The sequence below is a fragment of the Chiloscyllium plagiosum genome, chromosome 23 (assembly GCF_004010195.1).
Source record: "Chiloscyllium plagiosum isolate BGI_BamShark_2017 chromosome 23, ASM401019v2, whole genome shotgun sequence".
NCBI lineage: Eukaryota > Metazoa > Chordata > Chondrichthyes > Orectolobiformes > Hemiscylliidae > Chiloscyllium > Chiloscyllium plagiosum.
Window position 1 is genome coordinate 27,463,548 of NC_057732.1, and position 27,486 is coordinate 27,491,033.

General features: G+C 38.0%; 2 protein-coding genes across 3 annotated transcripts in view; one reads left to right on the forward strand and one right to left on the reverse strand.

Moving 5' to 3' along the window:
• Nucleotides 1–18,401, forward strand: part of mov10l1 (Mov10 like RISC complex RNA helicase 1) — a 74,219-nt gene extending 55,818 nt beyond the window's left edge. For both annotated transcript variants that reach the window (XM_043713732.1, XM_043713733.1), the window contains exons 21-28: nucleotides 307–406; nucleotides 3,831–3,992; nucleotides 6,090–6,263; nucleotides 7,849–7,998; nucleotides 8,352–8,459; nucleotides 13,027–13,167; nucleotides 14,458–14,549; nucleotides 18,315–18,401. In XM_043713732.1, the coding sequence (XP_043569667.1) occupies nucleotides 307–406; nucleotides 3,831–3,992; nucleotides 6,090–6,263; nucleotides 7,849–7,998; nucleotides 8,352–8,459; nucleotides 13,027–13,167; nucleotides 14,458–14,549; nucleotides 18,315–18,336 (949 nt within the window). In that variant the 3' untranslated portion in view covers nucleotides 18,337–18,401. The remainder of the gene's footprint in view (nucleotides 1–306; nucleotides 407–3,830; nucleotides 3,993–6,089; nucleotides 6,264–7,848; nucleotides 7,999–8,351; nucleotides 8,460–13,026; nucleotides 13,168–14,457; nucleotides 14,550–18,314) is intronic.
• A 3,010-nt stretch (nucleotides 18,402–21,411) lies between these two features.
• Nucleotides 21,412–27,486, reverse strand: part of LOC122561705 (transcriptional regulator QRICH1-like) — a 37,665-nt gene continuing 31,590 nt past the window's right edge. Inside the window, exons 8-9 of the mRNA XM_043713734.1 lie at nucleotides 26,810–26,900; nucleotides 21,412–22,980 (exon numbers count right to left, since the gene is read on the reverse strand). Of these exons, the coding sequence (XP_043569669.1) occupies nucleotides 22,791–22,980; nucleotides 26,810–26,900 (281 nt within the window). The 3' untranslated portion in view covers nucleotides 21,412–22,790. The remainder of the gene's footprint in view (nucleotides 22,981–26,809; nucleotides 26,901–27,486) is intronic.

Sequence of the window (27,486 nt, forward strand, 5' to 3'; positions counted from 1 at the left end):
TGGGAATGGAGAATCCGAAGCTAGTGATATGCTAGAATCACATGTTTGGAAAATTGGATCACTGAAAGAAGTCGAAGTTCATTATCTCTGAAGGTCTCCCTTCCTGGAGGTTATAAGAACCATGACAACCTTCCAGAGTTCCTCATGCCAGCTTTATAAAGCAAGATAATAAAAGTTATCTGGGGCACTGTCATCCAATTTACATCCTTTGTGTTGTCCTGAAAGATTGATGAAGATTGAGTGGAATCTTAAGTCTAAGCTGGATAGCTATAATTATCTACTATTTTTGTTTTTACTTAATCAAAGGATTGGACACTTTACTCATGTTTTTGTTGATGAAGCTGGTCAAGCTAGTGAACCTGAATGTCTCATTCCAATGCTGCTCGTATCGGAGGAAGATGGACAGGTACCATGCAAAAGTAGAAAAAACAGATTTTTTTTATTTGTATTGAATAATTATTGCGTTCAGCCTTGAGCTTCTATTAGTATTTCATTAACTTGGCTTTTTTGCCACATGCAAATTTCCACTCTGGTCGTACTTCTCCCAAATGGCTTTCAGATAGGCATTGCAGAAAATGGGAAGTAAGTTGAAATTGATCACTACAGCAGGTAGTATATAGCTTGCTCTAAGTAGGTCTGTCAGAATCGTGAACAAGCTTGTACTGTTAGGTTGGAATTTAGGGGGATGAGTCGTGATTTGATCAAAGTTTTCAAAGTATTACAGTGAACAGATAAGGTAGGTAGGAGCTATTTACAAGGTTCGGAAATATGGATTAGGGGACATAACCTACAAATTATAGTCAGACCTTCAGGAGTGAAATTAGGGAATGCTTCTATAGACAAAACATTGTAGAAGTTGCATTAACCATCTAAAACAAGAGGAAATCTAGCAATGTTCCCTTGATATTCAATGACATTACCATTGCTATATCCTCTGCTTTCAACATGGGAGCGACCATTAACCAGAAACTGAACTGTACCAGGAGTACAAATATTATAGCCACAGGAGCAGGTTAGAGACTAGGAATTCTCACCATCTGATTCTTCAAAGCATGTCCACCAACTACAAGGCACAAGTCAGGAGTATGATGAAATAAATTCCCCTTGCCTGAATGTGTGAGCTTCAACAATACTCAAGCTCAACAACATGCAGGACCTACTTGATTGGCACCCTATCTGCTTTCAACACTACAACACTGGAACAGGCCCTTCAGCCCACCATTCCTGTACCTACCATGATGCCATTCTAAGCTAATACTATCTGCCTGCACGTGGTCAGTATTCCTCTGTTCCCTGCCTGTTCTTGTGTCTGTCTAAATACCTCTTAAATTTATCAATCATATCTGTTTCTACCACATATCTTGGCAGTGTGTTTCAGGCACTTTTGTGTCAGAAGACACATTTCCTCGCACACCTCCTTTCAACTTTTCCCCTCTCACCTTAAATTTATGCCCTCTAATATTTGACATTTCCACCCTGGGAAACAGCCTCTGATGGAGTTGCGAAAACAATCCCAAGTTTGTCCAACGTCTTCTTAAGTTAATGCACTCTAATCTCGGCAACATTCTGATAAGCTGCTTTTGCACTCTCTCCAAAGCCTCTACATCCTTCCTATAGTGTGGCAACCAGAACTGTGTACAGTACTTCAAATGTAACATAACCAAAGTCTTGTACAGCTGCAACATATATACCAACTGTTATATTCAATGCCCCAGCTGATGAAGGTAGACATAGTATAGGCTGTTTTTATCACCTTATCCACTTGTATTGCCACATCTTGGACCTCAAAATTCCTTTGTATATCAATGCTCCTAAGGGTCCTGCCATTTACTGTGTATTACCTAAACATTCACACTCTCCACTACTAAGTCATAGTGGCAACAATGTATACTATCTATGAGATGCACTGCACCAACTCACCAAGGCTTCTTTGACAGCATTATCCAAATCTGCAATAAAGATCTGATTGGGCAGTGTCAGCAAGGATTTGTAAATGGGAAATCACACTTGACACACTTTAATGTATGCTGCAGGAGTTTTGTTAGCAAATTCAAGCACGTGGGATAGGCAGTGATATATGGAAATAGATTAAGTTTTGGCTAACAAGAAAAATCTGAGTAAGAAGAAGCTAATGTTTCTTAAATGCTAAGAGATTAAAAAATGTAAATGTACAAAGGGACCTGGGTGGCCTCAGCGATACATCACTGAAGGCTCACGTGCAGCTGCTGCAAGATATTACATAGGCTAATAGCATTTAGCTGTAATTGTAAGAAGATTTGAATAAAGAAGTAACAAAGTCTTGCTTCAGTTATATAGAACCTTGATTAGACTGCACTTGAAGCAGTATGTGCATAGCTTAGCTCCCCTTACCTTAGGAAGGATATCATTGCTATTGAGAGAGTGCAGCAAAGGGTCACCAGACTGTGTATGAAGAGGGATTGGGGAAATCGGGACTGTGCTCTCGAGAGTTTTGAAGAATGAGAGATAATCTTATTGAAACCTGCCACATGCTTAAAGGTATAGACTGGTAAATGCAGGTAAAACTTTTCCCCAGTTGGGGAGTCTAGAACTAGAAGGAACAATTTCAAAATAAGGGGAAAGCCATTTAAGACTGAGATGAGGAGAAATTTCTTCACTCAATTGTGAACCTTGGAACTCTCGACTCCAGAGGGCTTGAGAGGAGTAGCCATTGAGTATGTGTAGAGAATTATAGATTTCTGAATACCCATGATGTAAAGAGATATGGTGATGGTGTGAGGAAAGGCACTGAATCATCGGATAAAATCATCTTAAAAAGGCCACAGGCTCAGCAAACTCAGATGCTGTATGACTGGCTGTGCTTTTCCAGCACCACTCTAATCTAGACACAGGCTCAGCAAGCTGAATGGTCTACTGTCCCTAACCTCTACTGATAAGAGAAACAAAGGCAGCAAATGCATGTGAGCATCATCACCTACAAGTTCCTTTCCCAGCCCCACAACATCCAGATTTGGAATTATGTTACTGTTCCTTCACAATTACTTTCACCTTGAATTTTGGCTCCCTTACCTGCTCCATTTCAACATCATTGCCCTGTACCTAATGAACTGCATTGGTTTAAGATGGCAGATCTGCATTACCACCTTGAGCAGTTAGGAATTGGTAATAAATGTTGCCTAACTCACACACCCCATATCCATGAATAAATTTTTACAAATAGTTAGTTTTGCATATATGCTGAAATCGTGTTGAATTGAAGTACAGACTCTAGGGCTAATTGGCCTGTTCCTGTTCCTATGTTCTAAAACGTCATAATGGATTGTTGCTTTAAAGCTGTTACTTTGCAGCATCATTTTCCAAGTTATTCATAATTTTGATTTGGCCACTTGCCTAAAATGAAAATGAACTATGAAATAATATCTAAAGTACAGTTAATCAACCATGAGTTTTTACCCCTTTCACTGCCCCCAAATCCCTGGTCCTCTTAAACAGAGTTCAGCTCCAATTTACTTTGTACACTCATGGACTTTGAGCCAAAATCCTTAGTTGTGATGTTTTAAATGGAATGTCATTCCATAGTGTCTTAATTGTTTTCTCCAGCTGTTACACCCACCCCCAACTCCCCAGCCAATAGATCTCTGAAACTTCAGTGAAGTTCACTTCACTTCAATTGTTTTCAATTTGCTAACACATTTAGAATTGGGATTTTGTTTTTCTTTGACCAACACAAACTAAGTTTTAGTTTTTGTTTTAGTTTTCCATACTTGAGGGAGTAGTGAATAAATGAGAGAAGGCTTCTGTAATTTGCAATGTGACCAGTTTGGTATCATATTTTATTATTAAACCTACAGATTGTGCTTGCTGGAGACCCAATGCAACTGGGACCAATAATAAAGTCGAGAATTGCTTCAGCTTATGGTCTGTCTGTTTCACTTTTGGAGCGATTAATGGCACGTCCTTCATACAGTAGAGATGAAAACTTTGCTGCATTTGGATCCTACAGTCCTCTTTTGGTGAGTTTAGTCTTTGTCTGCAGTAGCCAACTGCTAGAGTCATGTTGATCCATCTTCCATCTGTATGCACAGTGCAAAATGATTGGTTTCTGTTTCCATCATTTTGTACAGCTACTCCATTTTCATATCTAACTAAAGTATAATGTTACTCGTCATCAAGTGAAGGCTTTGAAAGTTTCTTTTCTGTTTGTATACATTAAGCAAATATCAGTGTTGAAGAGATTAGGGAATCTGCTGAAAAATTGATACTTGGCAATACAGATTATAGGAAACTGACAGAATTTCAAACAACAGAAGTCATTTGCTGTTAATAGAAACAGGCTTATTTTGATCTTAATTCACTTTTTGTATTATTTGCTTCTGATGATAGAGGAACCATGGGTTATGCTTTCAATTGGTGTTGGACAAAGTACTTTTTTAAAAAAAAGCAATTATACTTCAATTTTCTTTACAAGATGGGGCCTCACACTAGGATGGCTGAAGTTGATGCCCACAGAGGTATTTCAGTGTGATGTGTCTCCAAATGGAAACTCAACCTCTAGACAGACATCTAGATAACAATGCTGTACTGGTATGTAGAAAGAGGAGATCATTGGTTGAGGTAGTTAATTCAAGTAAATAGTTTCCTACAGAAAGGAAGCAACTATTTTAGGGCACCGTTTGGGGGGAGTTGCACATGTATCTGATTCTGTTTGCTCACAAGCAAATTGCAGAAGTTCCCAATTGAATGAAAACAAGAATACAAGAAGTATTAGTTGGTTTCAAGCAAAATGTAGACTTGCACTGTGGTATTTCAATATCATTAGAAAGTAATTTGTGAAAAAGATTGGTTTACAAACAAATCATCTCTTGCATTGAAAAATAACAATGTCAATATGATATCTTTGTAGGTAGGGTTACATTTTGTAGTAAATTCATGGCACTTTCAGCATAGTACATAATTAGGTTTCTCATGGCAAATTAGAATATAGGCTAGAAATGAGGGATCATAATTTCTGATGACAGCTATCTGAATGGATCCTGTGCTGCACTGCTGTCTGCAACAAAGCTAGAGGGACTGCACTTTACAGGGAAAGCTGAGGAGTATTCTGAACAAAAAAAATGTGCTGCAGCATAATCTTTAAGAAAGGAAATCCTGAATGTCACAGACTGATCACTTTAGAAGAAAGATCAAAGAAGGTGTTGAATCATGTCTAGGAAAGGACTTTGCTCTTCACCACCAGCAGGCAGTGGTTAGAGAAATGGAAAGCAGAATGCATGATTTAATTAATTTCTACCAAAATTACTCAACAATTAATATATTTCTCACTTTATTCCTGTCACTGTCTTGTTACTTGTCACCAATTTTCTAATATTAGGGCGGCACAGTGGCTCAGTGGTTAGCACTGTGCCTCACAGCACCTAGGACCCAGGTTTGATTCCACCCTCTAGTAACTGTGTGGAGTTTGCATGTTCTCCGTGTCTGTGTGGGTTTCCTCCGGGTGCTATTATTTCCTCCCACAATCCAAAGCTGTGCGGGTCAGGTGAATTGCCCATGCTAAATTGCCCGTAGTGTTCAGGGATGCACAGGGTTAGGTGCATGTGTAAGGGGTAAATGTAGGGGAATGGGTTTGGGTGGAATACTCTTCGGAGGGTCATTGTGGACTTGTTGGGCCGAGGGGCCTGTTTCCACATGGTAGGGATTCTAATTCTAATTTCCTGTATCTTTCAAAAGGCTAAGGCATTAATCATTTTGAGAGTTGAACAAAATAGAGAGTTATTCTAAAAAGAAAACTGACACAGGAATCACTAGACTCTGAGAACCTGTGCATTTCAATTCAGTAATTTGCAGATTATGTTACTATTATTTGCATGTGAATCTGCCAATATCTTTTGCCAACCCAATCAGATCTATTGGCAAGAGCCATCTGTATTGAATTCTCGCATATACTATTTTCAATTAACACTATTTTTGATTGATTTTAGTTTTCTTGAAAATAATTTTCAGATGCACAGATTACTATAAAGGGAAGGACGAGTGGTCTTATAGAGAATTATAAATATGTTACTCTGATTTTAAAAAATATGACTGAAATTTAACTTCCCTCCTCTTTATAGGTGACAAAGCTAGTGAATAATTATCGGTCACATTCATCTTTACTTGCCCTGCCTTCTAAGTTGTTTTATCATCAAGAGCTAAAGATGTCTTCAGATCAGTCTGTGGTCAACAAGTTCTGTAACTGGGAAAAATTGCCCAGAAAAGGATTTCCGATAATTTTTCATGGATTGAGGGTATGCTGTTGAAGCCTTAAGAATTTTGTTATACTTAATATACTTTTTTCATTTCATATTACATGATTATAATTTCAATAGTGTTATATAGAATGAGAATTGTATTCATCCAATTCCCCCAATCATCAAATGATTTTGCGATAACATTTAACATTTTTAAATAAAATTAATGCAGCTGTATTTTCTTAATCAACTGAAATCACAATAGCACACATGGTATTTATTCACTGATGAATCATGCTTATGATGGTCTTAAGCTAATCTGTTTTTAATGGTGTTTGTTGTGAAGTAAATGTCAGCCAGGATACAGGGAGAACAGTTTTGGAGTATGATTATAGGATCGCTCACACAAGTTAAACTGAAATAACTCAGTGGTGAGAATGTCACTGGGCAAAGCAAACTTTAAAGGATACAGTTTGATCCCTGTCTGTACTCAGCTTGTTATTCTCTATAAGTATGGTTGTGTCAGTTGACATGCAGTTCTTTAGACGACTGTTTGACAGCAAAAAGATGCTAGAAACAGTTAAAGCTGTTTAATGACCTCCTCCTTCATAGCAATTGATCTGACCCTTGATACACTAATACTAGAAATTGTGGAAAATCAGGACCTGCTTGTAACAGTGTTAAAATACTCTGTCACCCATTCAGGCCAGATTAAAATAACAGACCTGTATGGTGACAGGGTTAAAATACCCTGTCACCATTCAGGCCAGGTTAATATTTTATTTTACTTCATTTCAGGCAGAGCTGTGACTTATTGTGTTCAATTCTGGCCACTACAGTTTAGAAAAGATGTGAAGACTTTAAAGGGATGCAAAAAAATTTGAGAATGATTTCATTGATGATGGACATCAGTCACATGAATTGGTTGGAGAAGCTGAGTTTGCTGTCCTTGCAGTAAGTTGAAGGCGATTTATTACATATGCTCAAAATTGTGAGGAGTCTAGACAGAGTATATGGGAAGAAATAATTCCCATTGGCAGAGAAGTCAGCAATTTAAAATGTCTGCCGAAAGAAGCAATGGTGACAGGAGAACCAAAATTATTATATAGTGAATGGTGAGGCTCTGGAATACGATGCCTGAGAATGTGGTGAAGACAAATTCTGTTGTCGTTTTCAAAATAACATTAATAAGCACCTGAAGGATTATGGAGGGCTAACCATGCAGACAAAGGCTGTGGGAGGAGGCTGGGAGATGGAATTCAGGCCTCATCATCTGTGATCTTGGCAAATTGCTCAACAGTCTCAAGAGGCCAAATTATCTACTCCTGCTCCTGGTATTCTTGCATATTCCTTTGTAATTTTTTATGTGTTGTGAAAAACAACCTAATTTCCTCAAATCGAATGACAGAAGAAGTGACAAACTCTTGTAGCTCTATTAAAAGCATGTTACATCTCCCTGACAATGATGTACCATGTGTACTTACATTCACTGATATAAACCTTGTTACAAATTGTCATTTCTGTCCTTAAATAAGTGACAAACATTTACAGAAATAGCTGTTTGGATGCTTTATTCTTTTAAGTCACATCTGATTCTAAATTTGTAATCGCTGTTAATTGAAATAATTTGTTAAAATTTCAGGGAAATGAAATGAGGGAAGGTAGCAATCCATCATGGTTCAATCCTAAAGAGGCAGTTCAAGTAATGCGTTACTGCTGTCTCCTGGCAAAACACTGTACAAACCCAGTAAAACCTTCTGAGATTGGGGTCATTGCACCCTATCAAAAACAGGTAGGTACATTCGTGATATCATGTAATAACATTCGTTCTTCTACTTCAGCCTTAAGTGGAAGCAGGTGACTTTCCAGCTACCTATTCACCTTGCAATTGTGTTTGTTGCCTGCTTCTGACTTGTACCCCTACTAAAGTATGTCACATCAAGGATCAAAACACTGAGAATAATTTGGATATTATTTGCCTTTGATATTATATTCTGAACTAATTGGCAAGAGAAAAATACAGGGAAATGGCCCTATTTATAAACTGGGAGCATAAAGTTGTAGAACTAAACTGTTCCTTTTCCTCACACTTCGACCATTATAAGTTCAAGTATACGTGTTAATGTATTTTTATTGTATATGCAGGCACAAAAGATCAGAATTCTTCTCCGAAGCGGTTATCTCTCTGACCTAAAGGTTGGATCTGTTGAAGAGTTTCAAGGCCAGGAGAAACTAGTCATAATTGTGTCAACAGTAAGATCTATTACTATGTGTTAACTTGACATTTTAAATAACTTACAACAGTCCAGACGCATTTATGGATGGTATTAAAATGGAAATAATACTGTGCCTTGAATTTTTTAAAAAAACGCACACATTAGATATACTCAGGAGGTCAGGCAGTATATGTGGAGAAAAAGAGTTATTATTTCAAGTTGATAACCCTGATCCTTGCATTTCAGTTTAGCGTTACAGCCAGAACATTTCAGATCTACATTTCTATCCTTGTTAATATTTATTAAATGTAAATATTTTATCCATAAATTCTCTTCAACCTATTTATTTTTTGACCACTTGATAAATGTTACACTCCATATACGCATATGCATCTGCAATGGAAATGTTTTGCTTAGAGATAATAGATAATAATTTCAACATGCTAACACATTTATTATACATTGGAGATAGCATTTATACTTGTGTAATTATACAATTATTGCAACATTCATTGCAATGGTACAAAACATACATGATTATTCACCCCGTAATCTGAAGATTAAGTTAAATAATAACACTTATCAAAATTAAATAGCTGAAAATGAACAGATCACAGTCTTTGAAAAAGGAAGTTGAGCCAGTTTACCACCTCTTACTTTTTTCTTAGATTATGATTAGACTGCTCAGAATTTCCAGCATTTACTAACTTTATTTCAGATTAAAAATATGTGACACTTTTCTATCATTAATCACTGCTGTCCTAGTCATAGTCATACAGTGCAGAAGAGGTCCTTCAGACAATTGAGCCTGCACTGACCAATCTATACTATTTCCATTTTCCAGTACTTGGCCCACAGCCTTGGATGATAAGACATTTCAAGTGCTCATCCATGTAAAGGCTGGGACTTTTCCTGCCCATACTATTCTCCCAGATTCTCTCCACCCTCTGAGTGAAGATCATTTTTTTCTGAAATCCTCTCTAAACCTCCTGCCCTTCATCTGAGCAACCTGTCTATAATCTCTATGTAACATAATCCATAGAATACCTACAGTGTGGAATCAGACCATTTGGCCCATCAAGTCCTACCTTATCCCTGTAACGTTGCTAATGCACCTAACCTACGCATTCCTGAAATCTATGGGTAGTTTAGTATGGCAAATCCACTTAACTTGCACATCTTTGGACTATGGGCCTTCTTCCTTGCTATTAAATATCTGACCAATCTTGGTGGTATCCACAAACTTGCTTATTATCTCTTTCTCTGCCCACCATCAATATTCTCATCTATATTGTTGATAGATATCAAGAAGGGACCCAGCACTGATTCCTGTGGTATGCCATTGGGAACTGGCTTCCAGTCACAGCAACAGCTTTCAACCACCACTGTCCTGCAACAAAGTCAATTTGCCAACTTACCCTGGATCTCGTGTACTTTTAGATTCTTTATCAGTTTATATTGTGAGACTTTTTGACAAAGGCTTTGCTGAAATCCGTACAAACTACACCAACTGCACACTTCCCTGCTCTGCGCACCTGATCACCACCTCAAAAAATTCATTCAAATTTGTTAGGTATGACCTCCCTCTAACAAAGCCACGCTGACTATCCCTGATCAAACCTTGCTTCTCCAAATGGAAATTAATTCTCTATTTCAGAATTTTCTCCACCACTAATGCTAGACTCATTAGTCTGTAATTCTCTGCCACCCTTCTTGAAAAATTGAACCATATTAGCCGTCCTCTGATACCTTACATGTGGCCAGAGAAATACTAAATAGTTGGGCCCCTGTAATTTCCTCCTTCGCCTCCCACAGCAGCCAGGGATACAACTCATCTGGACCTAAGGATTTATCTACTTTTAAGCCTGCAAAAACCTCCAGTACCTTCTCATTCCCTAAGTCAATCTGGTCAAGAATGTCACAGTCCTGAAAGCCAAATTCTGTACCTACGTTCCCCTCATCACAAATGAAGATAAAAGTGAAGCACTAATTTAGCACCCTGTTATCGTTCTCTGGCTTCACAAACAGATTGTTCCTAATCGGCTCTACTTTTTGTCTGGTTGTTCTATTCCCCTTTAATATACTTGTAAAATATCTTGGGATTCTCCCAAATTTTGTTAAACATTTTTCACACTTTGTTCTCCTAATTCCAACATAAGATTCCGCACCCTCCCCCCCCCATACTCCACCAGGGCCTCCACTGATTTCCTGTCTTTGCACCTGCTGAAAGCCTCCATTTTGTTTCTCTCTCTCCTCATCCAATCCTGAATGTTCCTGGACACTAAGGGTCCTCCGGGCTTGTAGCTCTTAAATGTCACCCTAAAGGGAACGTGTTAGGCCTGTACTCTCCATTTTCTTTTTGAATGCCCCCATTCCCCAGTGCTGTGCTGTAGATTTTCCCACAAGTAGCTGTTCAGTCCCGGAGTGCTTTATAACATATGATCTAACATCTTAATCACTTATATTTTGCATTAATCAAACATTAAAATGTTTTGAAAATCAACCTCTTTAAAATAATACATGTCTAACTTGTAACTTTTTAAAATGTGTTGGTATTGACTTTGGTGTTGGTGGATAAAGTTTAGAAAACAGTTGTGCAGGAAAGATGCTTAATAAATTGGACACTTTCTCAACTTCCAAGACCAAAGAAGGTATTCTTAAATGGTACAAAAACAAAGTGCTGGAGAAACTCAGCAGGTCTGGCAGCATCTGTAGAAAAAAAAACACCATGACCCTTTTGAGTCCAATGACCCTTCATACATTTCTCTTTACATATGTGGCCAGAACTGCTGCATGTCTCCAGCACTTTGTTTTTGTCCCAGATTTCCAGCGGTTATTTGTTTAATTCTTAAATGGTAATTGTTTTAAAATAGAACTTAAGCTGCAGGTGAGGGAGAAGTTGTGTAATTGCCAACATTAGGCCCACAAATCTAGCAAGAACCTAATTAGCTTGTGTGTCTAATTTCATTTAAAATAAAATATTAGTAACATGGAAGTGGCAATCGCTACATTTTTCTCCCATCCCCTACTGTAAGTTAAGAAGATGATGAGTGAAACTACTGAAGTAGTGGTGGGAATTGTGGTTATTAACCATTTAATCAGATTTTGGGTTCTGCCAATCTTCCACCAAAGTCATGATAGTAGATCAAGAAAACACCTTTAAAATTCCAGGATTTGACTCCCAAAGTCTCAAGCACTAATTATTAGTTTGTAGCACAAGCGCTTTATTGTTTTGTTCCAGCTAGATATTATTTTGCTTTAAGAAACAAGTTCCCTTCATCCTTCTGAGAACAAATATATTTGATCTATTGGTTTTATTTATTGTCACATGTACCTAGGGGAACCTCGATTATCCAAACGTGATGGGCGGGCACCATTTCGTTCGGATAATCGATTATTCGGTTAATCGATTAAATGCCTTTCCTTTTAGGGCTCAAAGTTTTTAAAGTCTGCTCCTCGTTCAGGAGATTGCAGAAGCACACAGCGTGCGAGGCCCCGCCCCTGACCCCATGCAACACTCTTTTTCCCCCCCCCCCCAAAACCCCGTACACACCCGCTCCCTCTCCGGGGCAGCTGGACTGTACACCAACATCAAGACTGCTGCTGCTTTTGTGGGGTAAATAGCGCGCGCATACACGACACCTTTTTACTGCAACTTTTTGACAGGTTCCATGTTTGCCCTGTACAAATGTTGGAGAGATTATCTGGGGAAGGGGGGTTTAGGGTACACCCCTCTGTAGAACTCCAGGGAAAGTGGGGGGAGCGCGAGGGGGCAGGCAGTCAGTCATTTGGAGACAGTGCCTGTTTAATCACTGGAAATAAAAGACCTGATCACTTTTGGAAACACGTCTTTGTAATGTTTCCATCGGGATCTGGAGATCTCCTTCGGATAATCCGATTTTCGGATAATTGGTATTTGGATAATCGAGGTTCCCCTGTACAGTGAAAAGCTTTGTTTGCGAGCAGTGTAGGCAGATGATAGGAAGCAAGGACATACAAATCATAGGGTGAAAAAAACACTTGGACAGAGTAAGGCATACAGGTTACACCACACAGGACATGCAGTAGACAAAGTTTAAGTTTGATAAACTTTTTGAGAAGACTTGTCAAACTTGTTAGATGATATGCAGTGCAGTGTCATTTTTCAAGAAGGCCTTCAGCATGTTTTGAAACAATGTATTAATAGATCTTCAGTGTTTCTAAGCATCCACTCTTAAATCCGTTAAAATGCAACATTTCAGAACAAGCATTTCACAAGGTGGATCATTTCTTCATTGACCATGTGAGATGTGTTTTAGATGTTCTTATACAAATTCATTTGTAAGTCATCAATGTACCTGGATACCTACATACAAATCCTAATTGGAGACAAATCAAACCATGCCTGTTCAAACCAAACCAAACTGTTCCAGTTCAATATTTTTCAGATGTTTCTTTTCTTAAAATATTTCATGGCAGCTTAACAAATATAATATTACATATGTACCAAATTAATATACAGCTTTATGGTTATGCTTAGTACAGTGCAGTTTTCTGTTTGTCTTTTTGAATGTAAACATAAATAAATCATAAGTAGTTTCAACATTAACAAATGCTTTGTACAGGTACGGTCCAGTGAAGAAAATCTGGCTGAGGACACGCGTTATGTTTTAGGGTTTCTTTCCAATCCCAAAAGATTTAATGTGGCTATCACTCGAGCAAAAGCACTATTGATTGTGGTTGGTAATCCACATATTCTTCTCAAGGTGGGTGAATTTCTGACAGTCTTGATTTTGCTTTAATCTCTTTGTTTACTTGATTTCTAAAGTTGGAAGAGGATCTATGTATGTCTTAGCATCTTAACATTAGACTAAAATCAGAACCTTGCAAGGTTGTTTTGCAGAGGCCCTGCCCACAGATTTGGCAGGAGCTTTGGGATTGCTAATGCTCACCATCGTGCAATGTCAAAACAAATGAAAACACCGTGGCGAAGTAAATATGTGAAAAATGTCTGTCTTTACAGTTTATTCACCTCTACAATGGGCTGACATTGTGCATTTTAAAAAATTATTAATCTCTGGAAAAGCATGGTAATATTTTGACAATGCAGTCAAACATGTTTTCCATATTTTCATACTGCAGTGCGAAATCCTAGCGCTTCTCTCTTGACCTTTGCGGCTTCAGCTAAGGAAACAAGCGATTGAATGGGCAGATATTGAACCTGCGAATTTTGTGAATTGATGGCATTTTGTTGGGAGAACAAAGTTTCAAAAATGCTGGAGGTCACCCCAGGTTGTTTTGTTTGTCTTGTGCTCTGTGGATAATGTCTTGACATTCATAAAGCAACCAGTTCAGTACAGGCCCATTGCCCCTCGACCTATGGAACCAATCTGAAGCCTATCTATCCTACACTATTCCATATGTTTCATCCATATGTTTATCCAATGACCATCCGTATTTTGTGTAAAAGCCTACCAAGGGGAACCTTATCGGAACACCTTACTGAAATCCATGGATTTTCCTGTCACAAGAAATGGCAGCCTTCCATCTTGGCATAGACCATAGCAGTGACACATTAATTACTTCATATTTCATCTTTAAAAACTGAAAAGCAATCTGATCGAGAGCAACAGAACAGTTGGTTTTATCCACATTAAAAATGCCTGAGTGCATACTCATTCGGGATGTGGGAAAAACTCATTTTGCAGCTATTATTGCTGGTTTTCCCATATCTTTGTGTACGAGTGGGGTGTAACTCTGCTCCAGTTGGTTACTGTGGTCATATGACAAACATGCCTCATGTTGGCCAATTAGGAGTTACTGGTCCAGAACTTCTCACAGGCAACCTTCTGATGGAGGGAAAGGCCACTAATCTCCCCATGAGCAGAATTCTGAGATATCTGCATTTGGCTTATCACAATTCCACTATATAAACAAAAATTAGAACTGTACTTGAAAATCAGTTGCAACAGTTAGTAATTTTTTTTAACTGGTACCACATTTCAAGTAGTGCAACATCAACTATAATAAAACTGTTAAACATTTCTTTGTCCTAGGATCCATGTTGGGGTGCATTTCTGGAATACTGTGTTACAAACAATGCATATGTCGGTTGCGATCTCCCACATGAAGTTTTGATTCAGCAAAGGTAAGTTTGTTGTTAATCCATTGTCCAATTTCTTCAGTGAAATGGATTAACCCATCAATAATAAATGAAAAAAGTTCAGCAGCGCTTATGAAGAAAAAAAATTGACATTTCTGGTGTACGTACTTGCTGAGAATTAAGATATAAGCAGCTATGCAGTGTTTAAACATAACTGCCTGACCTGTTGTGCTTTTCCAGTGCCACACTTTTCGACTCCAATCTCCAGCATCTGCAGTCCTCACTTTTTCCCCCCAGTGTTTAAACATAATAAGGCAAAGAGAAATAATGGTATAAAGTCACTGTGGCCACATAGGGTAGAAAAAAAGATTCAGGAAGTGCTTGAATTAAGTAGATGTAATAACTAGTTGTGATATTTGTCAGAGACAAAAGGTATCCTTATGGGGGAAATCAAAGAAATTAAATCAATGTAAGACACAAAATAAATGTTACTGATAAAAGTGCATAACTAATTTTTAGATCGATAGATAACTAAGATGGCTCAAGAGTCTAGTGAAATTACCAATTTTTGGTCTTTTTTTCCTTCAGTTTCTGCAACCACCTCCTACCCTAATGCCTCCTTATATTTCTAACCAAAACAGTTTCCATTCCTCCAGTGTATTATGTACCTTTTCCCATCAGCCACTGTTGGGTGACCAGGTTTTCAGTACCTATACTTCTTGCTGTGAAATTCTCTACACACACTACTTTATCACAGATCTTCCTTTGTACCTCTTGTGGGGTTCAGCATCTTTATTTGTTTCTGTGAGGTGCCATGTAGGACAGCTGTGTAGATGCTCTTTAATACAATCCTTATAGCTGTATATCATTCATTTTTGTAAAACTCAGCATGCTACCCACTAATTCTACGTATATGTCCAGAGAAATGGTTAAACAGTCTTCAATTTGGGTTAGAATTGTGTTTCTATACTGATATTTCCTCTTGTAACATCACATGGCATTACTAGTAATTTGAGTAGCTGGTCCTTGCTATAGGGAGAAAAATTAGAACAGACATTTTAATAGGATTGTTACTTCAAGGAAGGATAGATTGTGCAGATGAATGTCTCTTACATTAAATGCTATGAGAGACCCTGACCCAAATCCTTTCATCAGTTGACCTGTGGATCTATATGTAGTTGGAAAGGAACAGGCTGGGGCTGTTTTCCCTGGAGCTTTGGAGGCTGAGGGGTGACCTTATAGAGGTTTATAAAATTGAGGGGTATGGATAGGGTCGGAGAGTCCAGAACTAGAGGGCATAGGTTTAGGGGAAGAGGGGAAAGATATAAAAGAGACCTAGCAGGCAACTTTTTCACACAGAGGGTGGAATGAACTGCCAGAGGACGTGGTGAAGGCTGGTACAATTGCAACTTTTAAGAGGCGTTTGGAGGGATATGGGCCAGGTGCTGGCAGGTGGGACTAGATTGGGTTGGGATATCTGGTCAGCATGGACGGATTGGACCGAAGGGTCTGTTTCCATGCTGTACATCTCTATGACTAAATGTTATCGATCACATTTGTATGTTCTAGACAGCAGCCACTTTGTGTGGAAGGACAACCAGCAGATATTATTGTACTATATGTCGTACTGGCTACTAGGAAAGCAGCCAATTAAGTACATGATCATTATACTATTGGAATACTGAGTTTTCTTTTACAGACCATAAGCTTAAAAATTCTGTGAAAAATGCAGAAGAATCCTATGGAAACCCCAGAACTCTTTCTGACTGCTTAACAACCATAAATCCTGTTTGAAAAGGAAATACTTGCTGAGCTATGGGGAAAGAGTTGGGAATTAGAAAGCTTTGTCAAAAGCCAGCAAAGGCATTATGAAGCGAATAGTCAGCCTCCTGTGCTCTATCATTTGGATAGTTTACTTTTAGTGCTGTTGTATGCTATGGCAACACCTACTACAATTGCAGTTCTGAAATGTGTCCAAGCTGTATTTTGATAATTACAAGGCAGAGACTGAAAATGATAGTGAGGAGTATAAGGCCTGAGTTATTTGGGTTGTGGCTCATTTGGTTGGGAGACTTTTCATAACTCTATGAAATGAATCAGTTATGTCAAAGTTTCCCTGTAATTTTTGAAAAAAAAGGACTGTGAATGCTGGAAATCGGAAACAAAAACAAATTACTGGAAAAGTCAGATTTGGCAGTACCTGTGGAAAGAAATCAGAGTTGATGTTTCAGGTCCAATGACCCTCCTCAGTTGTGAAGAGTTGTACTGGACCTGAAACGTTAACTCTGATTTCTCTTCTTAGATGCTGCCAGATCTGCTGAACTTTTCCTGCTACTTGTAATATTGTTCCTCAATTGTTCTGACCTTGGACTTTTGTTTCCAACTTCATACTGCTCTTGAAAATTTTCAAAAGTCATATCTGTCCTCATAGTCTTCTCCAAAGTGTAAAGTCCCTCTTAGTTCACCTGTACATGTGGACTCCTGCTCTACAGTCTCTCAAATTTCTTCTCTTCATTATGAAAACTAACCCTGAATACATACTTCAGATTGTACCTCACCAAGGCAAGTACAGCTTCATCACTAAGTAACTCAGTCTTCTAGATATACACTCCCAACATCGCGTCTGTTTTAATATCATGGCAACCAAAACTTCCAGTGGGTATGTTATACATATCATTCGGCATACACTTCATGTACTTGGTGCGTTTACTTCAAAAATTTGCATTTCTCTCAATTAAACTCTTATCTTTCTTATTGACTAGTTATGGCTTTGGATGATCACATTGGTGAATAGATTGCTCTTTGTATCTTTTGAAGTGGACTAGCAAATCACTTCTTTGGAAATAATGACTACAGAGTTAAAAATTAGATGGACCCATTATAAGAATTCAAGTGAGAATCAGGGCTGACTTTAGCAATCTTATCAGTCATCCCTGCAGATTCTGTTTCATTAATATGAGGGAATGGCATTAAATGTTTGAACTTAAACTAAATATGCAACGTGGACAATGTTTTCTCTACCTCCTATTCATAGATTTCAACAGCCAGCAAATACATCCACTTTGTACAGCATTTAAAAAGTATCTGAATAAACAGTGCATAGTAATGCACAAGGAATCATACAATAGCAAAGTGGTAGTGGACCAAACATATGCCAAAGTTAATCCAATATTACTGGTCTAGCAAGGCTGAGTGCTTAGTATGTTCTTTCCGTGAAAAATATAAGTCAGCCAGTTATCACCCCAAAACCAGCAAAATAATGGAAGATATCTTCAGTACTACCACCAAGGGATTGCCAGTAGCCCGACTGTTAATCCTCAGTTCAGGTTCTGTCATAACCTACTCTGTTCCAGAACTCTCAACTGGCTTGAAACTAGATTCAAGAACTTAATGCCAGAAAATTGAAAGTTATTTTCCTCACTGTCAAGGTAATGTTCAACCAGTTAAAAGTTGTACAATTTGCTCAGCATCTTTGAGTATTCACATCCAAATATGCATCTACTCAACTGAGGGGAACACATATTCAGTTTGACAGAAAATGTTCTTGTTAAATACTGTAATGTTAGAAAACAGCAAGTTAGTTAGATTTTAACACATTTTACCATACGTTGAATGACTTTTATACTTCGAGAGGCACTGGGTTATGAGCCAGTTATTGCCCAGAATTTATTCTACAATTGCATAGTGTCAATGTGTGTAGCTTTATTTTCAAGCTCTCTCAAATTTAAAGTATTGTTAAATTTTTTAGAATGCTTATGTAGAAATAATTGTTTATGCATATAACTGAAGCTTTCTCATTTCTGTTTGCAGAGTTATATCTGGGAAGAAATAAAATATTGTCTCAGTTTTGAAATTTTTTTTGTAAAAGAGGAAGACCTCTTCAGAGGAAAATAGTGCCATATTATTTTGTGATGCTAGTTGTAAAGTTTTTTTTTAAAACTGTACATTAGCATTACAAGCCTTTACCTCTTAATTTCTAAAGCAGAAAATATTTGCACTTGGTTAACTCTAATTTTCCTGCAGCAATGCATTGAATATGTAAATTAATATATTCAGCTCTGAATTATTTCACTGTAAAGTTGGTTGTGAACGCTAATAAAAAGTTGCATTATTTGAAGTTCTTTATCACAATTACATAATTTCTTAAGTTATTTCTTATCTGGTCACAAAATTCAAGTCATTGCTAATGGATAGGATAGGAAAAATATTGAGGGGTGATGCATGGGTGAGAATTATTGATACTTGCAAAAGCCACCGTAACACTATCCAGTCAACTATAACCAAACCTGCAATTTGCATTTTTAGTAACTAATAGGCAGAAGCTTTCATAGAAAAAGGAGGCAGTAATGAAGGATAAAATGAAAACTAAAGAATTACTGAATTTTATTGACTGAGCTGCTCCTCACCCACAATTGAACTTTTCAAAATGGTGACCAAGTAATATTGGACAGCACTGAAAATGGACAATATCAAATCATATTCTATTTGTGCACAGTGTAATTTGATTGACTGAATATCAGGCACTGTTGAAAATAAGCAACCAGTCAGGTAAAGCCTATTTTGTACCATACCTGTGGTGAAACTCTGATTTTACTAAACACTGCTTCGAGTTTCACAAGTTTGTCATATGGCAATGAGGGAATGGCATTAGCCATCTTGGCTTCTTGCTCCAAAGGAGCATGCAACACAGCCACTATAATATGTAACTTTAAGGCTTCCTGTTTCACAAACAAAGATCAAAACAATTTTTATTTACTGATTGGCCAAAACGTACATATCACAAGCTGATGCATGTGGATAGAGAGGATTCCCTGTAAATAGTGCAGGGAATTGAGCCAGTTTTCTCCTTTCTTGAAACATTAGATGGTGGACTGTGGAGATACCCCTCACATGTTGAAATATGTATTGGCCCTTTATATTAGAGTTTTGTATGCCCTCACATGGTGTATACATACCTTTTGAAGAACAAATGTTGTGCAGTGTTAATACTGTGGATCTCATTCTTAAAAATCTGAAAATTCAACTAATCATTACACCTCTGGGTCAGTTGGCTGGACAGCTAGTATCATACAGAATACCAGTAATGCACGTTCACCAGTACTGGTCCCACTCTCTCAACCTCACCCCTTCTGAGACAATGTGACCCTTGGATTAAACACACCACCAGCCATCTCTTGAATGAGAGAAAGTAGTCTATGATGCTCTGGGGACAGTGGTGACTTTAGCCTTACTTAAATGATGAAAGGAAGTAATAGCATTTTGTTCAAAATTTTCTAGATTATTCATTTAAGATCTACAATTTTCCAACTATGCATGTTCATTTGTCACTTTTTACTTAAAGAAGCACAATTTCCATAATGTTTAAACTATTGTTTCAATTGTTAAAATAGTTTATCATTTTCATACAACTAAGTTGGTTGAAGAGAATATGAATTCTGTGAATCGGTCATTAAAAATAAATTAAGATGGCCAAAAACTTGAATTTTCAATGCAGAAGATGGTCAGTACATAATATCCCAAACAACTGTTCATTCACCTAATGAGGTTACCAAGTCACAAGCTGCCAGAGGTGGTAGAGGAGGTGGGTATAATTCCAACACTTAAAAGGATGGGTAAATGAATGGAAAAGGTTTAGAGGGATATGGGTAAATTGCTGGCAAATGGTACTAGATCAGTTTAGAATATCTGGTTGGCACGGAGGAGTTGGATCACAGGGTGTTTCTGTGCTGTATAATTCTTTGACTCTGGCTCCTGGTTGGGCATCCATTTAACTGGTTTGTGTATCTGTTTCTTCACCATTGGATCCATCTAATTTCGCATTATTGTGTTTACACGTGCAAATATCATTGTTTACAACATTTGCAGTCCAAATGGTTTTTTTTTTTTTTAAGTTAAATATAGCTGAGGCCCGAGCACTGATTCCCACAGAAAATCCTGTTCATTTTCTTTCTCACTCCTTCCCTGAATGGCAGTTTTACACGTGCTAATTTCCAATACAATTCTTCAATAGAACTGTACTTCAATTTAAGTAAAATACCTTTTCATTTTAGTGCTCAGAACTAGTCCTTATAATGACGAAAGCCTCAAGATTGAGTCTCAAACAACTGTTATTCTATTTTATGGACTGACCATATAATTTTCCTCTGAAAATCCTAATGATTTGTACCCTGCTTTTTCAATTTCTGGTAACAGAAAAAGGAAAATAACTGCACTTAATTGCAGCTCTCATTTCCCCAGTTATTGTTCTTCATGCTTTGAATGCCTGGTTATGAAACAAAACATGCAGCGCACACGATGCAATGTTGTGAGGTTGAAGATATTTTCCATAGGATAATAGGTAGTATTTTTGTTTATTGCATCAATGAGTTCTACACAATAACTGGTTCTAAAATGTTTCTAATTAGATTCCAGAAGACAAGAAAAGATCATGACAACATAAATATACAGATAAAATAAAACACAAGGCCAGTTTAGAAGCGTTGGCCAAGATTTCAAAGTATGTACAGCAAAACAAGAGTTTGGGAGATTGGTTCCTTAAAAGGGAACTGTCCTAAGGTCATTGCTGAGGTATTAAAAAAATGCTCAACTAAATATGTGCTGCTTTTGAAAATTGTTGTGACTTACCAAGTTTAGAAGCTATAGGCTTAAGCAAAATCTCATTCGCATCTTAAAACAGGTACCAAAGAAAGTAATGAGAAAGATGATACAAGTACCTAAACACAGAAATCAAATTAAAATCATTACAATTACAGCTGTAAGCGCAAGCATTGGATTAGTAATAAGGCAAAACAAATCCTTACGAACATGTCACAGCAATGGCATCCCAAACTGATTTGGGGGAACTGGTGTTGGACTGGGGTGGGCAAAGTTTAAAAATCACAACACCAGGCTATAGTCCAGGTTTATTTGGCGGCACTAGCTTTTGAGTGCTGCTGCTTCATCAGGTGGTTGTGACCTGATAAAGCAGCAGCACTTCAAAAGCTACTGCCTCCAACTCAACCTGTTGGATCATAACCTGGTGGTGTGAGATGTAACTTTTTATCCCAACTGATTTTTGATTGGTATAATTTAACTACCCAATTTGCCATCAGATGGACATGCCTGTACTGAACAAAATTGACAAAACAATTGGTAGGGAAAATACTGAGATTCCTCTATTTTGGGATATTAATCAAAATATACACTCACCCTGCTCTTTGTGCATTTGAATGACCTGTAGCTAAACTGATTGCAATAAGCTCGCATTTCAAACATTTTTTTATGATAAACAACAAAGTGTATTTTACTTTCATAGGCAAAATTTATTGTTTCTACCTAGACCAACAAAATTAGTGAATGATCTGTATTAAAAAAATTACAAAGGTAATATGATATCCCTGGTAAGCACTATGTGTATAACAGTACTGATTTTAGTCAATGATTCAAAACAAATTAAAGTGGAAAAAAATAATTATCCCCATAAAAGTAAAAACCACCAAAACTAACTATTCAAAAAGCTTTCTAGTACACTATAGTCCATAAGAAATTATCCTGTGCCTGTCTAATACGAAGGCACAATATCACAAGATCAGTGAGGTAAAGTTGATCTGGTTTAAAACCTAAAGCCAACGTCTTTTTTTTTTAGAAAGCCCAATTTAATTTTTGTTCATGCAAATGCAATTTCCATATTTTAAAAAGTTTCTTAAAATCTGTAGTGGAATATCCACATTAGGCACATAAGTACACCAGGTACATTACATACAAAAAAAGACACTTAAAGAACATGTCAGTCTGCTTAAAAAGAGACTGTGCATGGAAGCATCTGTAATCAAAGTACAGACAGAACTGAGAGTCAAGATTCAAACAAGAAGTTAAGTTATACAATGATCACAATTATCTGTGTTGCCACAAATTGGAATGCACATAATTTATATTTAATTCAAAGCTCCATTAAAGAATTTATAGATGAAGTAGCAAACTTTACTACTAACTGGAAGAAATAGTTTTTTAAACTTTCCTCTTATTTACAGTTTGTTCAGTTAGACAGTTACATTTTTCTGTATAGTTTAAAGAAACAATAGAACTGATCAAGCTTTTGGAACTGGAATACAAATCACCCACAAATTCACGGGGTTTACAAATTCTGACATCCATATTCATAATACACAAGTCCTCAAGCACACTGTGCATGAACATCTTCTGAGGGAGCAGGAAGAGACAAAGATGTTTCTCTGACAAAATAATCTTCCTATGACTTACTTTAGACTGGCAGTTTCTCCACCAGCACCCTGCTTTGGGAAATTCTCACTAGAAGGGAGGAATCTCTATATTTACATAAGCTTCTTGAACCTCCCTTATCATAAGGATTCTGGTCAACATTTGTTCCATTGCCTCATTGCTGACTGGTTGTGTTGAATACCAGATTGGACTATTTGGAGCAACTACTGGTTCAGCATTCAAGTAGAAGGCATCATTTCGCCCTTTAGCACTCTGTGGACTACAGGGGGAAAAAAAAGTGTCATTACTGCTTGTTATTTACACAGTAATACAGAAAAATGAAATTAAGCATATCTTATAGTTTATATGGAATATCTCACAGCAACAGTTAGACATGGAATTTCAAATTGTTTCAATGTAGAGTTAAATGTTGGACTTTATAGCCATCAGACCAGGCAGGTAGAACACCAATTTTGCATTTGCCTATCAGATGTGGAATGTGCACCAACATAAAACAAAAATAAAATGCATATAAAAAGGTTCAGTTCAGAATTGCCTGGAAGAGGTAAATCTTACATACAAGTTCAAAGCTATTCAGCTTGTTTAATTTGTCTGGATAGTCTTTTAGTTATGCAGATTACTTTATTGTCCAACCCATTCACTGTTTAAGAGGTTTAAAATTCATTTGCACGTCATGCAAAAAAGTAGAAAAGTATGGATTTTGTGCACAATTTTATAGATATGAATATTCAAAATATTAATGCTAGGACAATAGCACAGGATCACAAGTTATAAAATCTTGCTTGTTTTGCTTTTGTGGTTAGGAGCGATGAATTAAAGGGTGAAACTTTGCAGAGGATCAGTAAATCCATGATCAAATAAAACTACCATTCACACAAATGCTGCAATGTCTCATGCTGTACTTAATTTTTTTTTGTTTTAACGAGCTAATTTCTTACTTTTTTCGTAAGGTTGTATTTTTAATAGTAAAAGTTTTCAAACAAGTTTATAGAATAGAGTCATAGAGATGTACAGCATGGAAACAGACCCTTCGGTCCAACCTGTCCATGCATCCCAACTCAATCTAGTCCCACCTGCCAGCACCAGGCCAATATCCCTCCAAATCCTTCCTATTCATATACCCATCCAAATGCCTCTTAAATGTTGCAATTGTACCAGCCTCCACCACTTCCTCTGGCAGCTCATTCCATACGTGCAAAGGTTGCCCCCTAGGTCTCTTTTATATCTCCCCCCCTCTCACCCTAAACCTATGCCCTCTAGTTCTGGACTCCCCGACCCCAGGGAAAAGACTTTGTCTATTTATCCTATCCATGCCCAGAATGGTAAAACTGAATGCCTACGATACAGAAAGAGGCCTTCAGCCCATCAGGTCTGCACCAACTCTCAAGAGCATCACATCCTATCCCCATAACACCACCACAACTAATTCACCCAGTGTACACATTCCTCAACAATACAATGCAATTTAGCATAGCCAATCCACCTAAACGACACATCTTTGGCCTGTGGGGAAAAAAAACCAGAGCAGCCCGCAAAAACCTATGTAGACACTGAGAACATGCAAATTCCATGCAGTCACCCAAGACTAGAATCAAACTCAGATCCCTGGCACTGAGAGGCAGCAGTGTTAACCACTAAGCCACTGTACCACCCTTGGTATGCGAGATGTTGCATGACTGAAATACAAGAATGACTGGAAAGCTGATATGGCAATCAAATCAACCTAATGGGGTGTGTTTTTTTAAATATATAAAAATCAATAAGTTGCATTTTACCTTATCAAAATAGAACAAAGCATTTGCATTTTGATGCCAGTGTGCTCCAGCTTGTATCATGTGCATTCTCTGGTCTTTAACTATGGCAAGATACTTTCATAACATAACCGAAAAAGTCACAATGGAAGGGGGAAAAAGTCCAGCTGGCATGGATATCAACAATATTGACAAAGTGGAAAGTAATTCTGAGGGAACATGAACAACTAGGAGCTAAATTACAAAGCAGTAGCAGAAAAGTTAATAATCCCTGGATTACTGCTTGAGCCACAAACTAAACGGCATAAGTCAACAAAATTAAGAGGTAAATGTTTGGCTCAAAATTTGGTATGGGAGAAGTGGGTTCGAATGCATGGGACAGTGGGACCAGTAACTGGGGAAGGAGGCGGCTGTTCTGATAAGACATGCTCATCTAGGACCAAAGCCCTGAAGTACATAACTGCTGTGGATATGGCTTTACACTAAAGTGTGTGTACAAGCATGTGGTGCACTGAAAATTATACAGTCAGAGGTAACGGGGAAGGTACGATTGTTGGTTAGCGATGGGGTTGATTGTTACCACAAAATAAGTGTGAATGTCAAATTGTACCAAGAAACCATAAAAGTGTAGGGAAACCTAATAAGAGAACAATTATAAAGACTTTGCATCTTAATGCACAAAGCATTGGATTAAGGCAGATGAACTGATGGCATAGATCAAGGTGAATTGAGCTCAAAAGTTCTTTAAACTGGGTGGGGATGGGGAGGGAAATTAGAGGCAAAGTACTGGCATGGAAAGACAATTGGCTGCCTGGCAAAAAAAAAAGTACAGATAAAAGAGTCTTTTTCAGGATGACAGCCAGTGACTAGAAGTTCCGCACATGTCAGTGTTGGGACCACAAGTATTTAAAGTTTACATCAATGATCTGGATGAAGAAATAGAGGATACTGTTGCTAAGTTAGCAGATGATACGAAGGTAGGTGTGGAGGAAGCAGGAAGGCTGCAGAGGACTTAGACAATCTAAGAGTACAGGCAAACAAGTGGCAGATGGAATACATTGTGAATAAGTGAGCTTATGCAAGGAAGAATAGAGGAACATGGAAAAAGGTTTCAGAAATCTGAAGCACAGAAGAATTTAGGAGACCTGGTTCATGCAGGTTCAGTTCAGTTCGGAAGGTATAAATGCATTCATTTCAAAACAGCCAGAATTCAAGAGCAGTGATGTATCATTGAAGATGTTCAAGGCTCTGGTCTGATTGCATTTGGAATATTGAGGGGAGTTTTGGGAAAAGGAGGATATGCTGGCCTTGAGAGGGTCCAGACGAGTTTTAGAAAAATGATCCTGGGGATGAAGGGCTTCTCATATGGAGTAGTTGAGGACTCTAGTCTGTACACGAGGTTTAGAAGGATGGGAAGGATCACATTGAAATAGAATACCGACAGGCCTGGATAGAGTGGACATGGAGCAGATGTTTCCACTCATAGGAGAGACCAGGACCTGAGGCCACAGCCTTAAGAGTAAAGGGACAAGGCTTTAGAATTGAAATGAGCAGGAATTTCTTCAGCCAGAGGATGGTGAATGTTTAGAACTCATTGACACAGAAGGCTGCGAAGGCCAAGTCGTTGAGTGCGTTTCAGACAAAGATAGATTAGTTCTGGATTAGTAAGGGGATTAAAGTTTATAGTGAGAAGGCAGGAAAATGGGGTTGAGAAACTGATCAGCCATGATCAAACAGTGGAGCAAACTTGATGAGCTGAATGGACTAATTGTGTTCCTGTATCTTATAATCAATCAACCGGAGACATGTACATGATTTTTTTCTCTCATAATTCTCGGTTTATTGGTGTAGAGGTATCTAAATTTTAAAAATTTAAAAGGCTTAATGATTGAGGGTGGCACGGTGGCTCAGTGGGTAGCACTGTTGCCTCTCAATGCCAGAGAGCCAGGTTTGATTTTACCCTTTGGCAACGGTCTATGTGTAGTTTGCACGTTTTCCCAGTGTCTGTATAGGTTTCTGCCGGGTGCTCTGCTTTCCTCCCACAGTCCAAGGATGTGCAAGTTAGGTGGATTGGGTGTGCTAAATTACCCACAGTGGTTAGGAATGTGTAGGTAAAGTGCATTAAGCAAGGAACAATGCAGGGTTACAGGGAGAGGGCAGAATGGGTGGGATGCCCTTCAGAGGGTTGGTGTGGACTCAATGGCTTGAATGGCCTGCTTCACACTAAGGATTCAAAGGTGATGCCACAATGAGAAAAACAACATGAGAAGCACTGAACAGTAAAATGTAATGAGTCAATTACTGGAAATTGGACAAAAGAAATCTGGGTATCCTTACCATTTAAAGAGGTAGAAGTCATAGAGTTTTATGGGACACCTCAAGGGATTTTCAGAATTTTCAAGTTGTTCCACATACATATCTTCTGTAACTAAACCAAAAAAGAAAAGCATCCAAGTATTAAATCTTTAATTTTCATTCTAATTAATTCAACAAAAAAAAAAGTGTACTTTGCCTTTTATTTTCAAAGATCATGACAACTTAAACAAGGAGGAGAAATTAAAAAGAGCAAGTCTTGATGAACCGATGCAGTCTGTTGAAAGGTTAAATTTTAGGACTTGAATCTAAATTCATTCTGTTACAAGGGTGCCAACTCAAATTTGTTTACATAGTCACTCATCTAATGAGGGTAGGCTTGAGCAAAAGTCACAGGTCACCAAGTACTGCACCCAAATACAATCTTGCTCTTGACAGCACGGAAACAGACCCATCGGTCCAAACCGTTCATGCCGACCAGATATCCCAACCCAATCTAATCCCACCTGCCAGCACCCGGCCCATATCCCTCCAAACCCTTCCTATTCATATACCCATCCAGATGCCTCTTAAATGTTGCAATTGTACCAGCCTCCACCACTTCCTCCAGCAGCTCATTCGTGAAAAAGTTGCCCTTTAGGTCTCTTTTCTATCTTTCCCCTCTCACCCTAAACCTATGCCGTCTCGTTCTGGACTCCCCA